At 39.2% G+C, this 23,009-nt stretch overlaps 2 protein-coding genes and 5 non-coding genes across 7 annotated transcripts; 4 read left to right on the top strand and 3 right to left on the bottom strand.

Annotated features, from left to right (window-relative positions):
* Nucleotides 1–501: 501 nt before the first annotated feature.
* Nucleotides 502–574, top strand: TRNAA-AGC (transfer RNA alanine (anticodon AGC)). The gene has a single exon. It is a non-coding gene; the product is annotated as a tRNA-Ala (tRNA).
* Nucleotides 575–761: 187 nt separating this feature from the next.
* TRNAA-AGC (transfer RNA alanine (anticodon AGC)) lies at nt 762–834 on the bottom strand. Its single transcript has one exon. It is a non-coding gene; the product is annotated as a tRNA-Ala (tRNA).
* A 1,016-nt stretch (nt 835–1,850) lies between these two features.
* Nucleotides 1,851–21,387, top strand: LOC108129630 (zinc finger protein 106). Its single transcript, XM_070281716.1, has 8 exons — nt 1,851–2,285; nt 5,206–5,262; nt 13,217–13,232; nt 13,289–17,065; nt 17,119–17,238; nt 20,495–20,752; nt 20,821–21,012; nt 21,074–21,387. The coding sequence occupies exons 1-8, from the start codon at nt 2,143–2,145 to the stop codon at nt 21,137–21,139; spliced, it is 4,629 nt and encodes a 1,542-aa protein (XP_070137817.1). The 5' UTR covers nt 1,851–2,142; the 3' UTR covers nt 21,140–21,387.
* TRNAA-AGC (transfer RNA alanine (anticodon AGC)) lies at nt 10,138–10,210 on the top strand. The gene has a single exon. It is a non-coding gene; the product is annotated as a tRNA-Ala (tRNA).
* Nucleotides 11,117–11,189, bottom strand: TRNAA-AGC (transfer RNA alanine (anticodon AGC)). Its single transcript has one exon. It is a non-coding gene; the product is annotated as a tRNA-Ala (tRNA).
* TRNAA-AGC (transfer RNA alanine (anticodon AGC)) lies at nt 20,309–20,381 on the top strand. The gene has a single exon. It is a non-coding gene; the product is annotated as a tRNA-Ala (tRNA).
* LOC108129633 (transmembrane protein 192) lies at nt 21,154–22,961 on the bottom strand. Its single transcript, XM_017247780.3, has 4 exons — nt 22,604–22,961; nt 22,217–22,349; nt 21,869–22,145; nt 21,154–21,661 (listed from the first exon to the last, which is right to left on the bottom strand). Exons 1-4 carry the CDS (start codon nt 22,744–22,746, stop codon nt 21,432–21,434), a joined length of 783 nt encoding a protein of 260 aa, XP_017103269.2. The 5' UTR covers nt 22,747–22,961; the 3' UTR covers nt 21,154–21,431.
* Between the last annotated feature and the right edge of the window lie 48 nt (nt 22,962–23,009).

A 23,009-nucleotide genomic window follows, 5' to 3' on the forward strand; every position in this document is an offset into this window, starting at 1 on the left:
CGAAGTTAGCTTTCCTTTCTTGTTTTTTATATTTTAATATTTATTTTTGGTTCTTATTTGTTTGTATACACAAAATTCCGTCAAATTTATAAATATATTTTTATTTTACTTAAGGGTATATAAACTTTCGATATCTTGCTAAAATACAAGTTAAATTTGAAACCAGTTTTCGCTTTTACTATTCATTATGTTTCTATGCGACACACTGCTTTATTAACTGGTTCGGTTTCCAATCTTATACAAACAAGTTTCAACCTCGAATAATAATACCTAAGGGCCTTTCACAATCGGCTGGCCACCGTATAAAATTGTCAAATGAATCTGTGTCATTGCATTTAAAATTTCGAATGCTCCCAACGTACGTCTTTTGTTGACCAAACGAAAAGACACTGATCATGGTCATGAATAGTAAACAATATGTCTATTTTTAGACCATAAGCATTTGGGTGATAAACTCGACCCTTAAATCCTTGTAAAAGCAAAAATCCGAAACCGTTATATGGGGATGTAGCTCAGATGGTAGAGCGCTCGCTTAGCATGTGAGAGGTACGGGGATCGATACCCCGCATCTCCAAATGAGGTTTATTTTTATTTTTTGTTTATTTATTTTTTGTTAAAAGACATTTTTTATCTTATCTTAGAGAAAAAAAAATATTTTACACACAAATTTTGGTCATCTCTAGATTAAAATAATTTTTAATGTTAAATAAAATCAATTTTAATAATTAAATTGAAAATAAAATTAAAAAATAATTCCAAATTGGAGATGCGGGGTATCGATCCCCGTACCTCTCACATGCTAAGCGAGCGCTCTACCATCTGAGCTACATCCCCTGATGGTCGAGGCTGGCCAAAATCGCTTGTCACGCCGCAGGGAGATCAATTCGATCGATGTAGAAAACAATGTAAAATGTCACAAACCCAACAACACCATTAAGACAACACAATTATTTATTTTTGCAATAATTTTGGTTTTATTTATTCACTTTGAAATAATTTAAAAACTGTCAATATTTACACTTTGGCGCAGGCCAAGTCTGGCATAAAAATAACGAATACACAAACTCACACCCGGATGGATCTCCACTGCGCTCCTTTGTATTGTTTTCCAGGATTTATTGTTTGACGCGTCTCGTCTTTTCTGTTTTCTCCATTCAGTCACCTGCCAGCTGATGCATATAATTATGGAAATTACGGATAAGGTTTCCCCAGGACTGAACACCCCAGATGCACAAACAAACCGAAATGAAAAAGCGTCGAGAAAAGTAAATACAAGTTGCGAAGCAAATGAAAAATTTTATAAAAATAAGCGCTAAGACATTAGCATAAAGTTAAGAAAAAAAGGAAACATGAAATACCCTTACATTTGATGTTTTTAAATTCTATTTCTAGGATATAATATTTGCTACTCAATAAAAAGTCAACAAGAAACCCTTAAATATTCAAAATAAAAATTTGTATCCTTTTTCGATATTATTCAAGAACAAAGAAATAAAATGTAATATAGTATATATAGTATAATGTAATATATCTTAATATAGTTTAAGAAGGAAAACTTCTAAAAAAATGTAAAAATCTACATGGGGTGAGAGAAATTTTATTATTATTAAATATGGGTGCTTAAATATTTAAAAAAATAAATGTATAAAATGTTTTATTTTTAAAGAAACTTACGGGCAAATTATAAACTTATGTTTGTAATGAAAACTTCAAGAAAAAATATTATTTAAAATGATTTAAAATACGACTTTTTCTATAAGATTTACTTCTCTCTCAATCGAAATGCGCGCCTCTCTTTAAAATATGGTGGCAACACCACCACCTCTCTGTTTACCCAAGCACAATCGATAACAAGAACAGCTGTTCAGGTTGGTTGGTTTGTAAACGTTCTGAATTATTTTGTTTTATTTATTTTGATTTTTGTGAAATCTTTCGGCCTAACAAAGTAGGCGTAGAGCCTTGCGAAAAAGTCAGAAATGCTCTCAAGACCCAAAGTGATTTGAGTTCAAACGGACTTATGCACCAATCAGTACAAACGAAAACGCGGTCCAATTGCTAAATCAGATTCGCGTGCCTTAAAAAAACTAAAGATTTTCGTACCAATGCAACAACAATGCCATTAGATTGTTAAGTGTTTTAATAATGAACGGGCCACAGCAATCAACGGAAAAGGTACCTTTATTGGGTACAGCTCCCAGCAATGCCGAAGGAGATCCGGGGAATCGGCCAGGCCGGGGAGGCAATAGAGGAGGGCAATGTGATGGATCTCAAAATAATAGCAACTGGTAAGACTATATCATTTTTAACATCATTGTAAAAGCTTTTTCTTTCACACATCTGACAGGTTAGGAAGAAAAAATTGCCCTATGAAACGAAGGAATTGTTTCCCTAGTCTTCTTATAAAAAAAACAGTGCACGAAATGTAGCATACTTTTCACGGTTACAGAACCTTCCATATATCTATCCCTCTGTGACATTTAATGCAATCCAACAAAAATGCCAACATCCACAGATTTTCTGGAAGATTCTCTGTTATGATAATGAGGCCGGGACACTCACGAGCTTACTAATTTTATGGCGCCCCAGCTTCCTAGAATAAGAATCTCATAAACATAATGTGTTGCTTACGAGCCTTTTTTTTAGCTTCCTACCCTGACGCCTCGTTAAATAGCATACCTAAACGATTTTTTGCACTGTTTTGCATATTCAAGTGCCTGTATCCTGTATCCTGGGCCACTGATGGGCGACCACTTCAAGTGGCAATGGTGGAATATGTGCATAACATTTAATAAAGTTAACCATTTTAGTCAAATTTTTTTTCAACATATATCCAATAATAAATTTGCGAGCTTTTCAAGTCACATTTATCCAAAATATTCCCATAATATATCATCAAATTATAAGGTTTTCTTGTCCTCACTGTTGTGGCAACATCTGGTGGCAAACGGCAAGAAAAAAACGAGAACAAAAAATGCTCATAATAAATATAAAATGGCAAAAACGTGTCGATTTCCCCTAACAACTTGAAAATGATTTGTTTCACAGTCTGCGGAGCATATTAACTTCGATTTTCAATTCACAGCAGACTTTTCCACATATCATAACACGCTGAATGAAGAGGCTGTCATATGACCTTCCCACCCAACTACTTGGGTACATTTTTTGCCAGTTAGGCAAAACGCAAAATTCCATTTAGGCCGCAAAAGTTGCCAAAACCGAAGTATGAGACTTCGAGTTACAGACACTGTTTGTTTGTTTGTTTGTTAGACCGGCCGACCAGCTTGTCTCAATGACGTTGGTCCTTAGCCATAACCTGGGGCTCTGTCAGCTTCATCTTGTTAACCAAACAGGCCAAACAGAACTCCATCGGCCAAGACAAAGGACCCACGAAAGAGGAGCCGCTTGCCATATGCTTGCCATCCACATCGAAAAAAAAGTCTAATTGATGGCCTGTACCAACCTGCATCTTGACCATTTCCGTTCGTCTGCGGATATGCATGTCTACTCAATTTTCCGGCAAATGAGTCGCCCTCATCGTCCTCAAGAACAACAAAAATTGATTGGAATTTTCAACAAGCGGATACAAATTTTTTCCCCCCTTTTTTTTCTCACATTTTTCTGCTACTGTTTTTCTCAGTCGTTTTTTTAGCTGTTGTTTTTCCCTTCGACACATCAACACTTGTCTTTTGTGGTTTTGGCTGCTGTTGCCTTTTGTTATTTGGCCTCTTGTCGATATATCCTTTCTTCACTGAGGCTGTCTATATTGGCTACTCATAAATGTCGAAATCAAGTTAAAGATTCAAAAGGGTATTTCAATGTCTCCTATTAAAAAAATCCATTTTTAAACAAAAAAACTGCAAAGGAAATGGAAAGGTTCTGACCAAAGGAATTAAACTAATTAATATGCTTCAGCGTCACATGTTTTTTTTTCGTTCACATTTTTCATTCTTAACAAAAAAGTAAAAAAAAAAAGGTAAAAATTAATTATAAACAAATCTTTTCATGTCACCAACGGAATTTTCGACACTTTGGCGCATTTTTCAGCTACCCAACCTCAATTTCAGAGCAATTTCCACGGACTAGGCCCTTTCCGCTTTCCCCAAGCTTTCCGCTTTTCCCAACTACCACTTCCCCTTCGGAGCAATTGTTTAGGGTCACTCAAAAGCACATTTCACTTATTATTAGCTCATTTATTAGCCACCAAAGGCGCCTGACCCTGGCAGCACCTGGAAAAACTTTGTGAAAAATGCTGGCCAATACAAAAAATAAAAAGTATCCTCCTTAAGTTCTCCAACTCCCATGATGTTTTTGCTTTTTCCCTTCGGGCACCTTAAAATTAACACATAAATTTTCAAGTGGGTGGCCAACGGCCTGCGGATAGCCATTCACGAGATACCTTTGGTCCTTTCTTTTGCCAGGAGCGTAGGTTTAAGGGATATGAGGTCTAAAGACAACAAATTTAAAAAAAATGATATTTTCATCTTCCAAAAAAAAAATCCAAAAAAATCATTCAAAAAGGAAAATTTAAAAAAAAAAAAATTTTAAACCACAATGCTCCCCATTTTTCCAACGCCTCTGACCTGGGAATGTCTGTCATTGAAATTTCCGTGTGAGTGCGTTCAATGTTCAGGATCCCTTCCCTGCCACCAAAATCACCGAACTGGGCAATTGACGCTGAAACTACGTGACGTACGAAAGTATATTGTATCTGCGGGATTGCCATTGACAGTGACTTTCCTTTTTACGCTTTTTATTGTGTGCAAATTGGCCACCTGGCTTTAAACCAGGGGCAGTAGGCATCCACCCAATGCATCACTTTTAATTATAGACCACTAAATTAAAATGTGCGGTATTTGAAGAGGTGGGGGTGTATTTATAATGTCTGCCTTCATTATCAACTCAAATGCAGGCCCTGAGCATAAAAATCAACTTTCCCACTCCCTCAACAGTCCCACAACAAAAGAAAACCCAAGACAACGAATCCGGAATTAAAGAAAGGACCTTAGAAATGCGGAAATAAATAAACGTCGCAACTGTCTTGAAATCTCGGACTTGAAGGGGACATGGGGAAGGGAACGTTTTGAATAACAAAATTAACAGCAGTCCCCAACTTGTGCCCTCTACTCCTGTTTAGTTATGCATTTCGTTTTTCTTTTCTTTTTTTTTATTTTAATTTTTTATTTATGTTTTTTCTCACATCCACAGGCCGAGGAAGTCAATGCAATATAATTCGCAACCCAGGATGCCCGACCGCCGTTACAGGCAAGTTTTTCTTTATTTTTCTTAACTTTTCCCTTTTTTTTTCTTATTTTTGTATTATCCCTTTGCGCCATTTGTTTGTATTTCCCCGTATTTGTTTGCCTTGCGTGAGTTCCTTGGCTTAACGCACGCTTGCACCTTTCCCGGCTCACCAAATGTCGGACTGTAAGGACTCGGCCTGAAAATGGGTAGATCCCCCCGAGACAGCCACATTATTAACACTTGACTTAATATGCATTTCTTGGGTGGACGCCGTTGCCAGTGCCAAAGGCGTTAACAAGGTTTGTCCGCAGGCTGAAGGAAAAAATACTTTTGCATTTTGACTCCAGGAGAAATAATAGCTTAGCATAAAAAAAGTATAAAAAATTATATCTGTGGAAGGCAGTGAAAAATAAGCTTAATTTTAATATAAAGGTTAGTAAAAGAGTTAATAAATTGATGGAAATAGACAGTAAATAATAAGACTATTTTTAAAGAAAAAATAAAACAAAATATCTTAGTATGAATAAAGTTTAAGATTAAGTTAAGACAGACATCTTCAAAGACAACAAAAACATGCAGCATGCAATTATAGGAAATAGGAAATAGGAAATAATACCAGAAAGACTCCATTTATACCGCCATTTGTTTTTTTGCGAACGCATCCCATCGTGTAACAGTAAATCGTTACCCACCACCCGCCCAACCGACGCGAGGGGCGACAGCCGCATGACGTACGGCTCGTAGAACCCGATTACGGCTAGGGTCCGGACCCAGACCTCCATTTGGATTGATTTCTTCGCGAACGCGTTCATTAAAATTCAGACACCCATATGCATTGACCCGGATAATTTTGTTGGAATCGACAATAGATAGCGGAGCACAACCCCGGATCAAACGGATCATACCAATGTTTAGCTCTTGCAGGGGGATATATCAAAAATTATAGAATCGAACGAATTGAATAGGTTGTCTTGCTTTGATCCCTATAGTTCGGATTCGGAGTCTTACAGTGAATGTTATTTAATTTTAGATTAACTTATATACTAAATTGCCTATTTAGATGCATTGTCCCTATTTTGTGATGGTTTAAGTAAGGTTCTCTAAATTCTGATAGATATGGCTAATACATTGACTATTGGCATACATAGTGGCCCTAGAATTGGTTACATATTGATCGTTTGGATTTTTATAAATAGGTGGTTATGACATTATTTATCTATGGTTTGATATATTGCCCGTTTCGGGCTCGATTTAGTTGTTTTGTACCGTTTTAAGAGATCATTTTTGTATCCTTGAAGTCGAGGTCTTGAGACCTGCAGTATATTCGGCGTACCCATGGTTCTTTACTTACAGTAGATTCGACTGAGCGAACTGACTGGTGATGGAGTGTAGTCACTGGTTGAACGGACTTTTGATAGCCCTGTCACTGAAGAATAGTAATAGGTTTTGATTATTGGTTTCTGAAAAGATAAAGGTGTATCTTTTACGAATTTTTTCAAAAACACTCCATTTTTATTCACTTTTTAATCATATATATTTCTTTTGAATGATATTCATAAACTTAAAATTTGTCACCACACTTCTATTAATTTTATATAAACATTTTTAGTATATTCTTCTTGTTTTAGGAAGTTTCCTTATAAGATCATTTGAGTTTTTATTATTCACCACACTCTTATCGTATACTCACCTGTGTAAGCCCGGGGCTCACACTCGCGTCCAGAATATTGGGCGTACCCAATTGCCGTCGCTGTTGGAAGGCTGCGAACCTCAATGAAATCTGTCTTGGTTCGATTAAAACTTTTCTGGCCTGAACTTCGTTGTCTATTTTTGCGCTTTTTTTAGCAACAAACTTCTTGGTAGATGGAGTAAAACTCGAAGTCCGGACTCTGGTAGTTGATACCCAACTGAGCCCGAGCACATGGCCTAACTGACTTTTATAGGAAGGCCCGCAAATAGCATGCGCCGAATTTCATTCATACATATCCGTATGTAAAGGTCCCCCGCCACTGTAGATGTCTTGCTTATTGTATTGTTTTATATGCAGTTTACCAAACAAAAATGCCAACACACTCACACCAGCGCGAGCGCCGAGAAATATGCAACAGCCAACCAGAGAGGCAACTGGATTGCAACGCCGACAAGGACGATGGAAGTGGGGGAGGGAGGCCAAGAAAGATAGAGCGAGCGAGGGAGATAGAGAGCGAGCGCCATTAATTGCACGTGCTGTTGCTGCAGTTTCAGTTGTTGTTATTATTACTGTTGTTGTTGGGTTTTATGTTGTTTTGCTTGTATTTTATTTTATTGCTCCAAACTCTCCCTCTCATCTGCAAGGGTTCGTTCTAGCTCTTTCTCTCATTGCCACCTTCCCTCCCAATTCTCAAAGGGGGGTATTCGTGAGATGCAAAGCTCTCCTGACAAGGATTCTTGGGATTTGGGTCTAAAGTGCATAGTTCTAGTTTAAAAAATGCAATTATTTTTTATTAGAGGCCTTTCAAATAAATAAGATAAGATCTTAAAAATATAATAATATTAGTGTTAAATAAACAATAAAATAAAAACTATAATTAATATTGCATCGCTTTAAAAATAATATATTTTATAAACAAAAACTATTAAAACCAACAATTGGTTTGATGGAAAATATATCCGTGGAACGCATGCGTGTGGATGGTTCGAGCTCCACGGCGGCCTCGGCACCCGGCTCCGTGCCGACACTCTGGGGGGAGGCCAACGGTGAACTTTGAGTCCTCGGCCTGTTTACTGTTAGTCGCACTCGGTCTTTCCAGCTCGCTCGTTCGTCGTTCGCTCTGCCGGCGGTTAAAGGGGGTCGGATGGGGGGCTTGGATGGTTGCCCCCATTTCCCACCTCCTGCTGCATCGTATTTAGTTTGCTGTTGTTGTTGCTGTATTTTGCATTGTTTTGTGCTGTGTTTTGTTTTGCTGCAGCTCTCGTGCCGTGACTTCGTGTTATGTACCGTTATGATCCTCGGCTCTTCGCTCGTTCGCTGCATCCTGGGTATGTGTTAGTGCTGCCTCCCATTTTGTTGTGTTGTTGCCGGTTATGTACTGCAATTGCTGTTCCTATTCGAATGCTTGGCAGTGTTGTGTTGTGTAGTGTTGTGTGTTATTGTCTTACCGGTCATCGGCATCGGCATTAAAAACTAAATCTACAGCAGCAGCATTGCATATTATATAGTGGTTGATGCAACATCAAAATAGGAAAATATGACAATGAATTTCTTATAAAAAATAGTTTATAATATTTTAGCTTCCCTAAAAGAAATGATGTTCTAGAATTATTTTATTTTCTTAAAGAAATCATTATCAAAAACAAAAATATTAAATCTAATAACTCTGAAAAAACGCCAAACGACAACAAAATGTCTAAAACCTCATAACCGCCACACACCCACTTCCGTTTCCACTCTGACATCCTCACAAACATGAACATCGAAAAAAAACATTGCCTAACCACAGGCTGATTTATATTTCACTCACACACACACGCTCACCTACGCATATGGCGGCGAACAGGGAGAGCAATTCATAAACAATTAAGTGACACTTGGAGTGGTTGATATGATAGCAGCAGGCCATACAGGCGATTAACGCCAATTATTATGATTGAGTTAACTTTTGTGGGTGGTTCACAATAGAATTGTTTGATAAGTAGAGTGAGATTGAGTTTATTAATCGGTAAAGAATAACCTAGTAGAATTATCTAGTTAACAACTTAACTCTGCATGTAGTATATGGCATTAATAGAAAGTGAACAAGTGAACTAGATTTAATTTGAATTTATAAAACAATCAGGTGAGCTTAACTTAAATAGATAAAAATAAATAAAAAATCAAATACCTTCAAATTCGATAGTAATCTTCGTTTTCAATGCCATCATTTTATTCCTAAACAATTTCCAATCAACTAAAACTCCCCCATTGAATTTCCCCGCTTCTGCTGTCACTCTTCACAGCTTCGGTCTAATTAACGTAAACAATTTTTGAAACTCGGAAATAATCATAAAAAATATCTTTGGCAAATCCGATTAGGAGAGACGCCTTCGTCGCATCTGGCAATTGAAAAGTTTGCCAAGTGTCCTTTTTTTTTCTTAATTAAATCCCAAGTACTGGAATAAACTTTTATTATTGTTGCGCCACCGGCATCAACATCCTCCCACAATTTTTAATATTTTTCAATGTGCCAAAAGTGAAAAATCTCTCATTATTGAGTATTATGGAAAAATGACAGCCAGACCAAGGATCCCAATCCCTGAAGTTGCTGGAGTGTCAAATCATAAATATGCATCTAACGTTTATCTAACGTCTTTATGGCCCAATCCCACTGGCATTGTCTCTGAATTTGCCAAGTAGCTGAGAAGAGTCCCCGGCCCGAAGCTAGAAGTAGACTTAAAAGTAATTTTACGTCTGACTAAACATTAATGTGCTCAATATTTTATTGTTTGTTTGTTATTCCTTACTTTTGCCGTTTCATGGAGGCATCGTCCTTGCAAAAATCCAGTCAGAGTTGATTATGCGGGAAGCTTCAAAAACTTTTCCGGGAAACAGTAAGAAATTTTTAAATGGTTTTGTTTCCTTGAAGTATTGATTAGATGAAAAATAAATGGCAAGGATTAAGAGGCTATAAAATATTATATTATCTTAAAAAACTACCAAATCTAGAGCTAGTCTGAAAATAAAAGTGGCTTATCCAACTTTTAAACCCATTTTCCGCTGCACCTATCTTGGCTGTAACTTTGCCAAAAGACAGAGTCCAATTAAATACCAAAGCTCCGCAATTGCTGACCACAACTTGCTTTTGGCCAAACCTTAATTTAGCTTGTCTTGCACTTTGGCCAACACCTTTTTGGGCCACTTGGGCCGCCTTTAATGCAGAAGGGGATGTAGCTCAGATGGTAGAGCGCTCGCTTAGCATGTGAGAGGTACGGGGATCGATACCCCGCATCTCCAATTGGATTACTTCCTTTTTTTTTGTTGTTCTGAGAAAAATATGCAGACGTCGGCAGTTTTGTCTTTTACATTCTGGGGCTTATGTTGAGGAAGAAGTTGCCACTAATGAATATTCAAAGGTTGCTTTGTAGATGGATAGCGAGAATTATCCACGGCCCCATACTCGGATGCTTGCATCCCTCAAATGCCGCCCCCATGTCGACAATCAAGATGCGTAATTTGATTTGCGCCCTCATCACATCTTAACACTTGAAGAAATTTCATTTTTATGAAGAGATGGTAGCACCAACCAGCTGGAAACGGTACTTTTTAAGACTCTCTATTAAAAATGCTTAGTTTCATAATTATTTTACCTTAAATTGCATCTATAAACCCCCATTAGTTCATCACCTGTTTTCCAAGTGTATCCCAAAGGCTGAAGACTGCACACAACACATTGTCGCACATAAATCAGCACAATATGCCAATGTTTGTTTACTTGCCTGCATCGTAGAGAACTTTGGCAGCAATTAACCAGACAGCCACAGCAGTCAGAACAGTCAGCACAGTCGGAATGCGGAATTGACAGGAGCTGGGGACTCCAGAGGGCGGAAAACACGGTCCCAGGACGCCCCAGGCAGCCAAGGTAGCCAGGACTGGTGTTGTAAATGATACATGATGTGCTATTTATGAGGCAAAGGCTTTTGTTTAATTTTTTTTCGTTTGTCCCCAGCATGGCTTTGTTTTTCCACTTTATAGAAGGACTAACTTTTCCGCTTCCTTGACAGCTTACTAAGCTAGTTAAGCCATTGAAACTTTCATGTCGTTGGGATATTTATGTATTTATTTCCATATTTTTAATTGTTTTAAGTGCTTTATTGTCAGGTTTGCAGTTTTGTTTTGTAAAAAATAAAAAATATATCATTCTGGAGATGCGGGGTATCGATCCCCGTACCTCTCACATGCTAAGCGAGCGCTCTACCATCTGAGCTACATCCCCTTCTTGGTTTTCATTGAATAACGGTGAAATATCAATAGCTTGGTTCACTTACCTCTGGACAATTACCAGTAGTTTATATAAATTGGTATGCAAGTCATTTAATGACCTGGTTACAGTTTCGTGGGCCAGGTCTGAACTGGTTTGCAGCTTAGCGCTAGCTTGGGTGTGGCGTTTGAAAGCCAAATGTCCACTCTTTAAGCCCCAACAGTGGCGTAGTCCAAGAGAAGGGGTCTATTTGAAGCCAAATTCCATTTGCGGAATTGACTCCATTATTTTCCAGACCTATTTTTGTACCTATTTTTCCAACACGAGTGAGAAAACCCAGTGCATCGAAGAGACCCCCAAAAAATAAAAAATCTTACCATCCTTCTTCAAACCTACTACGAATTTCCAGCCGAATTAATATTCATAACGCATAGCGGAAAGAAAAAATAAACTTTGCAAAATTTATGCAGTGATGAGTGAAAAAGGATGCCACTCCGTGATGTCCTGGCCCGTCTTACAAGCGAAACCCTAAGCAAACAACAATAAAGAGGTGCCTTATCGGGAACCGGAAACGGAAAAAGTCCCCCAAAGTCACGGTGGCGTATGTGACAAGTCCTTTCTAATGAGCAGGAATAATGCACGTTTGCAAGAAAGCACCTACTGCTCAAATCAAGCTAAAAAGTCGCCCTCAACTAATAAACTTTTCCCAGGCAAAGTCAATTAAAAAAGGAACAAAAATTGTACGTGACACTCGGAGATAGACAGGCTAAAAAACAGAAAAAGAAGTGGACTTGGAATGAGTTGTAACCCAAACTCAAATACTTCGTTGAGGCAGCAACTAAAAAGACACAGACTGTCTTGAAATTAAAATTACAAGACGCCTGAATAACTTTGGCTGTAGTCCCTGCCCCGGAGTCCCCGACTTTCTTGATTTCGTTCCGCTGGCAGGTAAATGCGAAGAAAAGTTTCTGAGGTAGCATTTCTTTTACGATTCGCCAGAGAGAAGTGCCACTTGCTACGTTTTTGTCATTAATTTTGTATATCATTGAGTTTTACGAGCCTCATAAATATGAAAACGTTTAACTCTTGCCAGTGGAAACAAAATTTGTCTTTTTGGGGGGGGAAATCCCATCCCCTTCTCCCCGTTGTATGAGACAAACTAATTGTCTTGTACTTGTAATGTGTTTTTAAGCGAAGCCACGCTCCCCACATGTTTTCACAATGTTTCCTCCGATAAACAACAATCTGGGGGGGAAGGAGCTTTAACAATTAGTGGGATGACTTGAAGGGTTCTTCGGATACGGCTTCCCTGCTCGTGTGCAACAGCTTGAGGTAATTTTCAACTTTTACTCTTTGTTTTGGCGTTGACAAGAAGCGTGCTGTTTTGTTTGGTTTTAATTAAAGCCCAAAACATATCAAGCTGAATGTGGGGGTCCTACTTTCAATGAAAATGTACTTACACCTTGGGTTCTTCTGAAGAAGATGTCTTTATTCCAGGAGTTTCAGTAAAACGATTAAATCTAAAAAGACCCATAGCTCCTCAAATTAAATTCAAAGTTTCAAAGACTCCTCATAGTCCAACTTTCTTACTTTTAAATTTTTAATTAGTTCATGTTACAAATGACATTAACAAAAAAGCCAACTGCTAAAATTTGTGGTCGTATATTTTAGCATTTCTTAACGAGATTTTTGCGAGGGGAAAAAAATAAAACAAAGGAAATTCGCACCTTTGCATACACAAATAGCTGAAGGAAAAATAAAACCGTTGTGGACTGCGGATGGGGTCAGAGGTTCTGTGGTTATAAATTTTAAATCTGTTAAATTAATGCAGCAGCCTTCTTTCATTTCACGGCTTGGTCTTACGTGCCACAAAGTTGCAAAGGAACTTGGAGCACGTTTCTTGATTACATTAATTATTCCTTTATTGTTTGTAAAACTTTTCACCTTTTTCGGTGGCTCAGCCTAGTTATATTTCTGTACCGCATATAATCTTTATTAATTAGCAAAGAAATTACAATTCTTCTTTTTTTCTTGTTTTTCAGTGGTTCGTACAGAGGGGTAAGTCCAAGAACACATAGTTTCTTTCAGTATTACAATTTAGTACAAAATTTCAGTGGAACAATAGGTATTTTGAGCGGAATTCTCCTTACCAACGAAACTATAAATCGAACTACCGAAACCGTGAACAATACGATGATTATAACGATAATTATAATCACAATTCACACCCAGATCGCCAGGAGAGAGACTATCCAAAGAGAACTGATTACCATTATTCCAGTAATTCAAAAAATGAAAGGAGTCCCAGCAAATATAGGGATAATCGGTACAGGGAACAGCGCTATAACCTCAGGCAAAGCGAAGATAACTATCATAGGGATTCTTTAAGAAATGAGATTAACTTTCATCGGCAAAACAGTCATAGACAAGAACCAAGTGAAAACAATAAGGCTTCTAAAGCTGATAGTGTTCCGGTTCTGGATAGAAGCAAGGATATTTCCGAACCAGAGTCTAGTAACGCTGCTCTTAAAGAGCAGAGTGCGGTTTTGGAGAAAGCAGAAAGGTTGGAGAAAGCCTCCAAGTCAGGCAGTACACCCACACGAGCTTCTAAGGCTGAGAAGAAAAACACAAGCCCAGTTGAAAAGCCTTCTAGCCATAAGCCCAACGATCAAAATCATAATCTGACCAGTGGGAGTAGTCCCCCAACTAAGCCAACTTCGAAAATTCAGGTTCGTCCTTTAACCGAGCTTTTAAAACAAGAGATCCTAGCCGTCACCAAGGAGAAGAGCTTAAATCGGGGACAACCCGATCGTCAAACTCCAACATCACCTGCTCCTGCCATTGCCAGTCCCAGTCGCCAGGCCATCAAGCCCAATTTGAAAAACCGCCGACGAACTGTGAGCTGCCATCAGAGCGCCATCCATCCTTCGAGGAGTGAGCAGGAGGTCAGCATCAATGAACGCATAGCCAGGTTGGACAAGGAGAGCCTCAAGTATATAATCAACAATAGCGATACGGTCTACGACGAGCACTTGAAGCTCCAGGCCCGAAGACGTTTACGAGATGAAATCCGGCGACAGCTTAGAGCCATTGAGCTGGACCAGCCCAAAGACAATCCTGTCAAGGACCTCGTAGAAGATGAAATCGTAGACGCCATTAAGTTGCCAGAGCAGCTTTTGCAGGAGATCGAAAAATGTTTTGGCATAAACATATCAGAAAATCATAAAGTGGTCAAGTCAAGCAGAGAAATCCAAAAGGTGGCAGAGTTAAAAGAAATTTGTACAAAAATTATATCTGAAAAAACTGCTGAAGAGGTTGTTAGTCCTTTAGATGCTGGAAAGGATGAAAGTCAGAAGAGCTCAAAGGATCTTATCAACGATACAAATGTTAAAGGTTTCAGTAATAAGACCACAAATCAGTCTGAACCTATTAAATCTTCCCAAGTGTCTACAAAACTTCTCAAGGATCACAATAAAGGCCTAAATATAGAGAAAGAAGATACCGACCAAAATAAAATAGTGGAAACTTCTAAAACAATAAAAGAGCAAAATGATCAAAATATTGCCATATCTAAAGCCAAGGATCTTGGGATAACAGAAAAGAAGGATGAAAAGCCCTTAATTAATGCAGCGTCAACGTCTATCGGGAGAGGTCATATATGTGAAAAAGACTCGCAACCCATGAGTCCAAATAAGGATCTTCCAGAAAACATCTTAGGCTTGGAAACATCCAGAAAACATCCAAAGTCCTCCAAAGTAGCTGAGGTAATTGCCGAAAAACGACGGCTTCCATTGCTGCCAACTCCAGGGTGTGGGTTGGTTTCTAATAGTTCTTTTGTTGAAAGCCAACTGACTCAATCAACCAGCCTATTGCCAACTCAGAACTCTCAAGAAATCATTGAAATAGTCGAGACAAGTCCAGAAACGTCTTTAAATTCCATCAGCGACCATATGTTTCTCAGCGATGTTCAACATTCTCATATGAGCTGTAAAAGGGAGTCTAGTAGCTCCCCTATAATCGAAGTTAGAATGCCGGAAGACCTCGTGGATCTTCTGAGCTCAGACGATGATGTAGTAGAAGCCGTTGACATGGAGGTGGATGAGTCCGAAGGTGAGATAGTGGAAAGTGAGTTTGCGGAATTACGAGAACCAACCCCACCGGCAAGTTCACAAGATAACTCTGAAGCTGGCATGGAGTTGGATAAGCCCGAAGATGAAGTAATAGAAAGTCACATTAACTATGACGAAAACGTATCTACTGACCCGCAAGGTATCACAGAATATGAGAAAAATCGGCTAAAACTAAAACTACAAAGCATGGCGGATAACGTGGTAGATAGTTTTGAAAAGCTAATTCTACCTAATCTTCGCGAGTCTCTTTCGGAGAGTTATAGTCGCAAACACTCTACTAGCTTACAAAGCCGACTCCACTTCATATCCTGCGTCGTGACCAGCTCGGAGCACAATAGCCGCACATTCAGCAAGATCGAGGTGGCCAAGATCCAGAAAAATCTGAAGGCAGCTGACAACCAACTGGCTATGGAGTTCCTTATAGGAGAGATTGTGAATGTCATCAATATGCAGAAACAGCGTCTACGGGGACAGGGAGAGAACAACCAGGAGAACCTCTCTAGAAGGCCAGAATCAGAAGCCAAGGAAACCGGGAAGGCATCACATATCAATAATTCACCAGAATATAGGATTACTTCTGCATTAAACCCTCGTAGCAGCCCTCCTCCTTTGGTTCCTATCCTAAATCCTGGCTTTCCATCCATCCACCCAAGTATTACGCCTTACCCCGTAGGTCTGCCATTTTTGGCCACGGATTCTAGCCTTCATCGCATTGCTTCTAACACTCCTGCTAGCTTTGGTTATCCTCAGCCTGGTGCTACAATCGATTCTATGGACCTCTCCGACCAAGTGGGTCAAATAAATGAGATTGATCGTCGCTTGCTGGAGAACCAGAATCGCCGCACCTTTCTGGATGAAATGATTATGAAGTTTCAGAAGGAAAGGTCAGACCTGGAGTTGCTCAGCTTGGAACTACAAACTCGCAGGTCTATGCTACTGAATTCCATCCTTGCAAGGAGCAGACCGCCGATGGAAGCGCCTCCAGCTCCAGAAATCCCACCACACTCACCACCGAGGCCCTCGAAACGTAAACCACCTAAGAGACTGACGGCCAGAAGTGCAATCGCCAGACGAACTAGGAGCCAAACTCAAAAACCCATCAGAGTTCGTAAAGTACAAATGAAAAGGATATCCAAGTCCAAAGCGAAAGAATTGAAAGCTAAATCTTCGAAGGAGATTCCTGAAGAGGCTAAGAAAAACCAGCCAGGGAAATCGAAAGAACCTCAACCTCCGGATGAACCCAATATCAAAGGAAGACTGGAAGAGTCAAGCCCGAAGAAAACAGTGGATAATTTGCCCACTACCAAGTCCAAGCAATCTCGAGCTAAGAAGCCAAAAGCCAATGGAGCTTCTAATGTCGCCCAACCGCCACTGGCGATCATACCACCTCTTCCACCGCCTCCACCTCCACCTGAACCCATTCATCGTCTATCCTTTGAGAGACCCAATCTATATAATCCTCCGCCAACTGCCAACTATCCGAGACCAAACCCTCGTATAAACAATTTAAAAATAGGAAACATACCAAAGGGCAAGCTACACGACATCACTAGTCCCATCACCCAGATAAGGATATACAAAAAGTACGCGATAGCCGCATCCGAAGACGGAGATATCTATGTGTTCCATCTAGTCACCCACAAACTGGAGCGAAAGATCCCCAAACACAGTGAAGCCATTACGAATATGTTCTTGTGCGAGCAGGAGGCTCTGCTCTACACTACGTCTGTGGATGGCTTTCTCAAGAAATCGGCAGTGGATGTAAGTTATCTTAAATCTTATGGTATTTTCAATAAAAAATTTTTACTTTGTAGAACCTGGAACGAGTCCTGCAAACTACATATTTCAAAGAGCCCCTGCAATCCATTGACGTGGCTTGGGGTGCTGCCTTCATTGGCAGTCGTTGGGGGAAAATCTTCTCATACAATGTTGTGGTGAGTTCTATGTTCTATCTATCTATCTTAAAAACCCCTTCCTAAAACCAATACCTTTTGTAATTAATTTGAACATTTATATGTGGAGTGATCGAATGCCTCTCAATATATTCCCGCCACTTCATTTGACTCATTAAATATTTATCTGTCAAACAAATACTTGAACAATTTCAATTAAAATATTGAACTGCGACTGCCAAAAGGACAGCCACAAACTTCCGAGGGTACGAGGTCCTTACCTTGCCCAAGTGCCAACAACAAGAACAACACCACCAGGAGTTAACGAATTGGCAATGAGCGGAGCCAAAAACGAATGTCTAGAGTCTAGACAATGGAAATCAAATCGAATTTATTTTTTTGTATTTTCTCTCGCGAATTTAACAAATTGGATGATAGTACAAGGGAGCTTGGTGCCGGGCTGATACTTCATTAGAATATCTCGCGTGGAGGGTGGTAGAGAGCTATAAGTCTTAATTCTGGCGGAGATTCGATTTATGGCTGCGACGTGCTGATAACTCAGACTCCCCCCAATGCTGCAGTTATTGCTTGGGAAGTTATGGTTGCCTTATAGTCCTTTTTTGTTAAAAATGTATAAAAAAATATTAGGAGTACAGTTTTTAGTCAAGAGCTAGAGCTGTGAAGGCAACTATATTTTCCCAGCAGGCGACTGTACCCCCAATAGCCCCAAAATATCGTAGGAGGCATCTATTTCAGCATCCTTGGTAGGTGCAGTCTGGAGCTTTCGGGTAGTTGGTAAATATGCGAAGATGCCACGCCCCACACTTAGCACGTAGACACTTAACGGTGCACATAGAGGGCGTTGCTGGGTATTGCAGTTTTTGCCCGGCTAGTAGCTGCCTTGCTGCTATTGCTTGATATTTTGCTTTGGCTGCTGTTTTGTGTTTTATTTTTGCCCTGTTTGCTGCACGTTGTTTGGTCGACGAAATCGGCTAGGAGTATATAGCCCTCGTACATAGCAGTGAGCCTGGGGGTTAGTTGCAACAAACAACAGCAAACTGCATTTGCAGTGCCAGCATGCTATCTCGCTCGCGCACTCATTTCCGAAGAAAAGGATATTCCTTTTCTGCTCCTCCCCTCTCCAAAAGCTCTCTATTGTTGTTTATTTAAGTTTTTATGTGTGCCTGTTTAGTTAACAGTATATTTTGCCGGCACTCACTCTCCCTCTCCCACACTGCACTGCGCATGACTTGCGCCTGCAGTTCACCGTTAGATGCATATAATAGTTACTGCCATTCGTTAGTTTTTTTTTTTGGCAGCAGCAAATAAAATGTTTATATGCTATTTACCCAAAACAATTTTAAATAAAATAGAAGCCGCCGAGTCACCTCCCCCACACGACGAAGCTCTCGTTCTTGCGCTCCGACTTTTTGGCGAGGCTGCGCTCTTCTCAGCTTGTCTCTCCTGGCCTCTCTTTTTGGCGCTCGGCTGGCTGCAAGTAGGAGAGCCTTCCAAGGAGCTGCAGTTGGAATTGTCCTTGTGCCTGTTGCTTCTTCCTTTCTCGCGTGCGCTCTCTCTCTCTCTCTCGCACTCTCGCTCTTTTGGCCAGGTCCTGTTTTTGTTGTTGTTGTGGCGTGGGCTTTTCTTGCTGGTTGGCTCCTGTTTTGTTGTGTTGTGTTTCTGGAAACTGACGCCTTGTCTATGGGTTGTGTTGGTGTGTTTTAGTGAGCCGGAGTGTTGGTGCGCTCGTACCGTTTTCTCATTGGCTGCTTTGGCCAAATCGGGTTGGTTGTTTTTACCGTTATGTGGCCCGTAAGTAACTGTAACTCTTTTTCGTGTTTATATGGCATTTTCTATTGTTGTTCTCTGTGGCAAATTGCATACATAGATGGGTGGGTGTGGCAATGAAGATACCCGGCAGCCTGCAGGCCTGTATCCTGGGTTGCAACCTGCAGCCCACAACCACTAAATAAACACATTCCCACTGCCACTCCCGCTGCGCCGGCATTTAATATCCCAAAAGCGATTTATTTGTATTTTTTATTTCTTTCTGCTCCGCCATCTTGTCGAATAGCTAAGAACATAACGGTACATAAAAGTGCACTACATTTCTTCATCTCCTCCCACTTTCTGTACATTTTATCAGTGCAGAACTAGGGGTGTCATCTTTCATGGAATGGACACCTCCTCTATTTGGTTAGAGTTCCTTCGATTGAAATTAACTTTTTTTTAGAATATTTACTATGTTTTGGGTGAAAAGTTTTATTAATTGGTATTTTTAATTACGAATACTAGATGCACTTGGTATTTCCACCGAATATTGCATACTTTTTGGGATAATGTACGGACGAGACAAACTTTGGCCGCAAAATAAATTCACTTTTTTTCTCTTAGCCTTTGAAATGATTACCTATTTAGTGATTTTAGAATAATTTTTATTTAAGTTAAAAAATGATATAAAGATATTGTTGATTCCTGTCAATATCACTCATACGCACTATATGCCAATTCTTCAGTTTATTTAAGAGAATTTTTTGTTTTGTAGACAATTTTTTGTTGTTTTCGTAGGCTATTGAACTGTATCTGTTTAAACTCTGTCTATTTAATTTAAATTACTATTAGGTACCATGATAACAATTGTCTAAGTGATTTTAAAAGTTTATGTCAACATGGCGTATGATTAATCATTTTCAGACATATTAGAAAACCCATTCTATAATGATAACAGTTAGCTTACGGTTTTAAAAAGGCCCCACAATCGCTCCCCCACAAAATTAAATTATAATTACCCCAGGTGAAAGCATTTATAGATTACATTTTTATCTTATCAAACGAATTTAAAAGTGTACTCAAATGCATATATGTATGTACTACGTTGTCTGTATCTATAATATATCTACGCAACACACACTATGTTTATTTATAAACGCATTAAAATTAATTTTACTTTTGTTGACCATTTCGTTTTGGCTTTAAGTTCGTAAACGTAAAACTCATGACAATGCACTTTTGGAATTTAAATGAGCCAGTTAGCCGGTTAGTTTCGGAAGCCAAGACACTTATTATCAGTCGAAAAGATTGTAAAGGCCAATAAAAATGGTCAAATCACGACGGGGATGTAGCTCAGATGGTAGAGCGCTCGCTTAGCATGTGAGAGGTACGGGGATCGATACCCCGCATCTCCAAAGGACTCTTTTTATAAATTAATTTAATTTTTTTAATAAAAATGTATTTTTATTTCGTGCTACACCTTTGCTAATTTTGATTAAATATTACTTTCTTTACGTACCACTTTCAGACCAATAAAATTATAGACAATCCTTTGCTTTCCACCGGCCAATCGATAATCGCAGTGAAAGCCACAAAGGAGGGTATCCGCAAAATACTTTTGATTGGGTGCAAAGGGAACTTTGTCCTCATGCACGATGCTGGCAGCGGTTTGCTTCTGCGACAATTTGAAATTCCTGAGGGTCTAAATGTGTACAGTATCCTTTTGGATGATAATTACCTCTACTGCGGCACGCAGAAAAACGAGATTTTTCAATTTGAGTTTGTTGTAAGTACTTAACTAACGTTACTAACTAATATAATACCCGAAATTACTAAATTTGTATACCTTTTTAGACAGGTATCTTGACAGGCAAGTTCAAATGTGGCAACGGTGCTGTGTCCATAGCCTCCTACGAGGATCGTTATTTGTTGGTTGGATGCTATGATGGCTTTATTTACGTCCTGGACAAAGTTGCTGGAAAAGGAGTGGGAAGCTTTAAAGGGGCTGGGCGTTTAATTTTATCCCTAATCGTTGCAGGCGACAAAGTAAGTCCACAAATAACCAAAATGATTTTAAAATAAACTAAAATTTTTTTTTACTTTTCAGATAGTGACGTCTTCGAAAGATAATAATCTAGAAATTCTGGAAATTCCCAAACATATGGTTAATTGACAGTGAAGAGCTCATTCTAGTTGTAAATCGATTTTAATTTAACAATTTTACACACACTTGTTTTTATTATACATTGCAACTTAATCTTTTATCGTTGATTAAGTATGTCGTTCTCTGTATTTACAGTTGGATTTTACATTTTTTTGTCCAGTTACCAATTGTGTATGGAATTGATTATTTTTGAAGAATATTTCTTCGTCGTAATTGTGAATAAATCAAAAATAAAAAGAGAACCGATTGTAAAAATATGATAGTACGTAGATATATTATATATAGGATATATGAGGGGTCTTTAAGGAATTTGCGGAGCCCGCACTGGTCGGACATTGGTCTGCATTTGATGCAGTTTCTGGTTGAGCTTGTGCGTATGGTCACGCAGGTAGGCAATAAGGTCGGCCTGCTTCTCCAGCAGCTCAGTGGTGTCGCCTCCGGGTTGCATGAGACCCAAAGAACCGCCGGCACGATCTGTGCCGCGAAGAACATCCGGGACAAGCTTTGCGTTGTTAAATTTACGCACTTTGTCTGAAATGAAAGTACATATTAATACATATATTAATAAGCTTAGTTGTAAACTTAAACAGAATTCATTATTTGAAGATAAAGAGTGAAGAATTTTGAGTAATGACTAATCATTTTGATTGGATTCTCATCCCATATGACTAAACTTCACTGGAATGCTTTTAACTTAATTTCAATAAAAGTTTTGCAATTTTAGTTGCAAGTTCTTACCTATATAACATGAGTGAGTAACTGTAAGAACCAGGTTCTCAGCCACAGTAAATGCAGTCACATAGCTAACCGGTGAGAGCCATCCTGCGGCGCAATGTTCCCAGAAGTTCTCGCCATAATAATGATGGATGAGCGCTTGGACGGCTAAAAGAGCAGAGTTCCACAGAGATACCAGTTGCAGTGGAATGCCCTTCTGCATGTTCGTTTCGCGATGGAAATCGTGATAGCCATTCATGCGCAGATTGTCGTGCTGTTTCTTCACAAAGTGGTCGAAGAGCTAAAAATGAAAATAAATCGTCATTGGGGCAGGTCGGAGATGAGATAGTCTGAATGCCATTGATAGCTTACAAATGTGATGACCCAGAAGGTAGCCCGTAAGTAGAGCATTATGAAGTACGCATCGCAGCGTTTCTCTGCCGGATACGAGGCTGCCAGTACGATGCCAACAATTGAGATAGTCGTGGAGATCAGCAAATGCAGGCTATGTGGAAAAACCAGAGTATATTAAAGATTTGCATTGAATTTGAAAAATTAAAACAACTATAAAATAAAAACTTTTCTGCATCTTCAAATGGTTTAAAGTTTTATCTAAGTACGCCAGTAGCTCATGAAATGTGTCATAAATTTCAAAGATATATTAAAAACAATGGATGATTCATGGCCTCCGCCGGTGGAGCCTCTTCTCCCCTTTTAATCCCCTTTTCCCATTTTAGACCGTTTCCCGCATAGCCTCACCTAAATGCAGGCACTGTTTTTAGCTTGAAACTTCCATTGTCGTTTGAGAACAGTACAGGATCGAGCAGTTGGTCGGTGTCCTGTAGGTGCACGGGAGATACGCCCGGGTGCACAGCCCCTCCGCCTGTTGCTTGGTGATCCATTTATGAGTCGCAACAATGCGTAATTCACAGAATGCTAGCTGTTTTTCTTTTTTGCTTTGTTTTGTTTGTTGTCGGCTTGGGCGGAACTGCCAACTCGTACCGCAACTTATCGATAAGTTATATGCTAATTTACAACACTGACCATTTAAACTGTCTGTTATTATTTGAAATTTGGTAAAACATTTTTATAATTTTATCACAAAACAAAAAAGTTTTCAAGAAATATTCCTAGACTTTAATAAATGTTTTCTAAGCACGTTCAA

This window comes from Drosophila bipectinata, chromosome 3R (genome assembly GCF_030179905.1).
Source record: "Drosophila bipectinata strain 14024-0381.07 chromosome 3R, DbipHiC1v2, whole genome shotgun sequence".
NCBI classification, from domain to species: Eukaryota; Metazoa; Arthropoda; class Insecta; order Diptera; family Drosophilidae; genus Drosophila; species Drosophila bipectinata.